The following is a 5752-nucleotide window of genomic DNA, read 5'->3' as shown; positions in this document are numbered from 1 at the left end:
AGGCTCTATTTATTTTTCCATATAGATTGCAAAAGAGGCTAATGTGACCTGTGCTGTTACATGCCAGAGCAGTGGCTCCCCTGATGAGCAGTGACTCCCCTGAAGAGCAGTGACCGGAAGGGACCATGATGGACTTCTAGGGGTCTGTTAGACGAAATTCCCTTGGGTGAACTAGGTACTGAGAACAGAAATGTGAACTGCCCTTGAGCTATGCACTTATGAAGTGTGTTTGTGTCTTTAAATTTGGAAAACATATATCACCAATCAGAAAGGTGGGATATGGTGAGTAGATCAGCATCGTAAAGTCCTTATACTGTAAAGCTAGGGTTTAGAGTCTTAAACAGAATGACACTGTGATTAACTTTTAAATTTATATTGACATTTCTAGGCAAAAATTAACACATAATGAGCATACAACTTTAAAAGAAAAGGGATCAATCATAATGAAGAATTATAATGTAGACATATTTATAAATGAATACAGTAGAAGTTAGATAAAATAAGAAAATAAACTCTATTGACACTGAAATGTATCAATTATTATATCATTATATTATATTTTATTATAATATATTATATTATATAATTATATTATATAAAATTAAATAGACCAATTACATGTTTTAAACTCAAATGTTTTTCACTATGTTCATTGGATTTCTGAAGAGATATGGCCAAATAATAAAATTAAAGTAGGAAAGTGAAAAAGTCATTCTATGGAATTTTAACAATTAAACAACCAGCATAGCAATATAACATCAGGTAACATACAAGTTAAGATTTGTCTTTATTGTAATTAGTACTATATTAATTCTTTTCTCAATGTACAAATTTCCAATATACTGAATGACTGATAACAAAGATAGTTGACTTTATATGTATATGAATATATACAGATATACTCAAAATTCACACACAGATACAAATACACACACAAATTACACAGACATATACATTTATCATCACAATTGTACTTATGTGTGTGTCCACATGTGTTTTTTTCTAATACTTGTTTAACGATATAATTTGTGTGAAATATTGAAGTCGCTTGTGTGAGATAAAGGAATGATTTCTATTTGTCATACAAGAACCAATATATATCATTTAGTTCAAAATACCTTTGTAATTTAAGCTACTGAATTCTCATTACTTTGCATCAGCTTCAGAATGTAAATACAGAGAAACCTATTTAAAAACCTCTCCTGAAATTAAGGAAATATTCACTTTCCTCCTTGAAAATCAAGGAGTCACAAACTCCACATAAATAGAATGGACTCATGTCTTTCCCTTCAAAATACCTCTCCCTACCATGCTCCAAATTTAATGGCCATCTATTTAGTCATTTTAGAGACTGGAGTGTGCACCTCCAAACCTCTTCATTGCCAACATGCCCAAATCGTCTTCCCCAAAGAGAAAACGCTGCCTTCTACAGAACCCAATTCCATGCAATTCGTGTCTTTGAAATTGTCCCACTCACATCACGTGATTTGAAAATCAGCTAAAATCTAATTTTGTGCTATCATTTGCCCCTCTATAAATTAAGCTGGCCATTTCTACCTGAAAATGTTAAATGTTTAAACATGCTTACCTCCAACCACAACATCATCTTTCAAATAAATGACTCCTGCTTCCTGAAGGATGTAATGTACAAAACTCATTTCACTCGAAAAAACTTTACTCATTGGCTAAACTTCCCCTGCAGCACCCTTGTCTTCAGTTTCAGTTATGACCAGCAACACGCTATTTTACTTTTAAGCATCTTTTCTAAAAATGTTGTGCCTAGTTCATCTCTGGGGAATTTGCTGTAATAGATTGAAGTTACACAGTCAAAGACTTCTCCAAAATGTCCAGATTATTTTAGAACTCAGTGTTCATTGTTGCGTTAATTCTGCAGTCCTCTACTGCAAGTATTAGCAGCACATCAATCACATGATAAATCAATCACATTTATCAATCTGTGATAAATATGTGATATTACATTTCGATTACTATTCCAAACTATTATTTATTTTGAAGAAGAAATTCAGCATGTCTTGTTTACATTCTGTGGTCAGCGAGACATAACTGTACTTAGGACTCTGAGGAGGATGAGTGAGCTATCTAATGAACATTGTAGAAATACAGACAATTTTCATGTTTCTCATTAGATTAGGGGATTTTGTATTTTTTAAAAATTATTACTTTTTTATGTGAGGAAGATAGGTCCTGAGCCAACATCTATTGCCAATCCTCCTCTTTTTGCTTGAGGAAGATTGGCCCTGAGCAAACATCTGTGGCTACCTTCCTCTATTTCATCTGTGGGATCCTGCCACAGCTTGGCTTGACAAGTGACGCTTGGCCCACAACCAGGATCTGAATTTGCAAATCCCAGGCCACTGAAGCGAAGTGTGCTAAATTAACCACTAGACAAGTGGGCCAGCCTGAAGGATTTTGTATTTTTTGTCCAGGCAAACCACACCCTGGATACCCTGGATTCATGGCTCATGAGCAGAAAGGGACTGAGACTTGGGAAACACAGAGTGCTTGCTGAAGTGACCGCCAAGAGGAAGGAGCTGGGATTATTAACAAGAGCCAATAGTGCATGAAAAATGGAGGAAAGGGTGTTAAAAAGGACAAAGGTGCTCACCAGGAGAAGGACGGTGTTGGTAGCTCTGGACTCAGGGGAGGTTCTGAGGGAGACATTGGTCTTATGAAGATGTTTCACCCTCTGCTTGTGCTTGTACAGGATGAAAACGATGGAGCCACTGGCCAAGAACATAAGTCCAAAACAGAAAACATCAGGGAATGACAGCAATGCTGCATATAAGTTGTTTCTGGTTTTGTCATGACGAACAGTAGAACAGTATCCTAAATTTTTTCTATTTGTGGTGTTTTTGTGGCTCCCACGGATAGTCATAAACATAGGAAAAATGATATTTATCAGCATGTGCAGCGCCCAGCACAGGGTAATTGAAGGGACAATGCACTTCAGAGCTTCCCCTTTAATCTCTGTCCATCTGGAGTTCCTGGGGCTGATGATGATGGCCTGGATGACACTCAAGAGGCTGGTGGTGCCAATGGACACACCCCTGCCCACTGCGCAAAGATAGGGCAAAAATCTGCATTCCAAATCAGGATGACCAGGATCCACTCCAAAAGATGACAATGTATAGCGGATTCCACTAGATAACAGGACCAATAAGTTGGCTACAATCAGGTTCTTGATAATCAAATCTGTGGATCTTAACCTACACTCAGTGAAATGAAGGAAAAGATAATGGCAAAGAAGAAAGAAATTCCCCACAATTCCGAATGTAGTCTGTAATAAGAGAATCGTCCCTATTGCCAAATCCCTGGCGGCCATCCTCTCACTTCTCAATGCCTCATATTTGTCTTCTGAGCCAGAGGATCCTGCAGAGGAATAGGAGGTGTGGGCCACAGGAATCATGTCAACTGAAATACAATTTACTCCACTTACCAACAAATCCTATGTAGAAATAATTACTTAAAGTTTTTTCTGTCCTTCAGAGGACTCCAAGAATTGAAAGTAGAATCATGAATGAACACTTGCAATGTAAGAAATACTGCCATGAAGGTCACAGATGCAGTAACTTCTTTATTCCTCACAAATTCATGAGGCAGCCACTGTTACATTCCTTATAAAGATGAGGACAACAAAGGGACAGAGAGGTGAAGTGTTTCATCTAAATTAACACACTGGTTGAGAACACAGTGGGGATTTTAACCTGGCAATAAAGTGGTGCATTTAATCCATAATACACTAAATTAATAGTTTTGTTCTTCAAATAAGCCAGATCTAAATTCAGTTTTGCTTTTCGATCTTGTTGTTTCCACTTAGATCGGTGATCTTTTATCTAAAATTTGGTAGTGATGAGATTTCACTTATGTATGAAGACATTTGAGAGGCAGATATAGACTTTGACTAAAGCTTTACAGATCTTAATAAAATGTAGATGCCCTAGTTGCAGGATAAAACTGCACGATCCTGTCCCAGTACAAGTTGAGTTTAACGAATGCAAGAATTCCTCAACATTAGGATGGAAAAGAAAGATTCGTTTGCATTGATTTCAGGAACAAAAGGACAACGGTCTAAGTCACAGGAAGTATGAGATAGAAACACTGATGCCTGATAAACAGTGTATGGTAGAAACAAATTATTACTAATTTCAAATCATATACATGTCATTTATTCATACCTATGTTAGATGAAATTATTAGCAGGAATGAAAGATTTGTGAAGAAGATTAAAGTACAAGGTACACAGGCAACATGCAATGATGTGATGCCAAGGAAAAGAGCATGTAGTGTATAAATTACATACATTTTTGGGTGTCTCAATATACTGTTATAATATTTAAAAGCATCAGAAGTATCAAAAGAAGAATTTGAGCCTAAACATATTTTCTGAACTTATTGCTATATTTTTTTAAAGTGCTGCTTACTCACTTTAAGTGGGAAAAGTCTGTCTATAATTAATAGAGACATTATCAGGAAATCTGTTAAGCGCTTCATATACTGAGTTAGAGAAGACATTTCTTCTCCAGCAACTGCTGCTAGACACACTGTTACTGCACAGGATCAACTGATCTTTGTATGTTCATCATACTCTTTATTACGACAATAGAGCTACACTCGGTGTACCTCTAGAAACCTGAAGATTATGTCTATGATTCCTGTAAGTAAGCTGAACAGCAGCTTGACACCTGAGGTACAGTCCTTAAGCACATAGATATCAAATATTACACGACTTGGATTAAACCATAATAACCACTGTCCCTACCTTTGAGCCATGCTGGATTGCTGGAAGATCTAGGAACACATCTCTCTTGATATCTCACTCAGTTTATCCTCAAGATTTATTCCGTCTTCATACCTGGCTTTGGCACTTGACCAGGTACATGAAAGAACATTTGCCTTGTCCATTACATTCACTTACCCAGATTCCTGATACAACTCCTTCTCTTACAGGTTCTAACTCTCAGATGAATAAATCTAAAACTCATCCATTTTTTCCTGCTGCTGGCATGGTAGGGTTAGCACGAAGGTCAAAGCAGTCGGTACATGTGTGACAGAATTAGCTAGACCCTGATATATGAGTTTCTGATTCTGTGACCTCAGCTCCCCTCAGAACCGCAATTATCATTTCACTTGTAGCATCATTGGCAGGAACAGGCTTGGGAGCTGAGAATATTTTTTCAAAACTTTCTTCCCAGGTGCTAATTACCAAGAACAACTACAAGTTTCTAGCTAACATCCCTTAAGAGACTATTGGTGTGTTTGTGGGAGGCATGGACATACTTTTCCGTGAACCCTGGAGGCAGACAGTGTCTCACATGGAGCAGGGCAGGAAATACTTAGGTCTCACATTTGATCGACTGGCAGTGGGTATGTGTATCTCAGTGGATGTTCTATTTCCCCCAGATGTTCTAGCTAAAGTGAGCTATTTTCTAACTTCACACAGCTAAGTTGCATCATCAGTTATGTTCAAAGAAATGTGTTTTAAAAAGGATGCAAGAAGAGGGACATGATACCAATAATTTACATTAGATGTCATTGCACTCATTTGCACACCTCAATGTCAATGAATGTGTAAACAGTAAGGAAACTCCACCAATAGTGACCCTCACTAGTGATAGGAAGCAGAATCATACAAATATCCATAAAATAGTGAGAGAAGTTTTTAAAACAGTCCCTCAGATAGAAAGCACCAGAATGAGATGCTTTAACGGGGAGATTCCACCATGCTTTTAAG

The 5752-nt window shown here is 37.3% G+C and overlaps 1 protein-coding gene across 1 annotated transcript; it reads right to left on the bottom strand.

Moving 5' to 3' along the window:
* Positions 1-2327: 2327 nt before the first annotated feature.
* Positions 2328-3529, bottom strand: LOC138915953 (vomeronasal type-1 receptor 4-like). The gene has a single exon (XM_070224910.1). It carries the CDS (start codon positions 3425-3427, stop codon positions 2396-2398), a length of 1032 nt encoding a protein of 343 aa, XP_070081011.1. The 5' UTR covers positions 3428-3529; the 3' UTR covers positions 2328-2395.
* Positions 3530-5752: the final 2223 nt, after the last annotated feature.

Source organism: Equus caballus, chromosome 10 (genome assembly GCF_041296265.1).
Source record: "Equus caballus isolate H_3958 breed thoroughbred chromosome 10, TB-T2T, whole genome shotgun sequence".
Lineage (NCBI taxonomy): Eukaryota > Metazoa > Chordata > Mammalia > Perissodactyla > Equidae > Equus > Equus caballus.
Note: the sequence above shows the minus strand (reverse complement) of the source record. Positions and strands in the feature narration are given on the sequence as shown.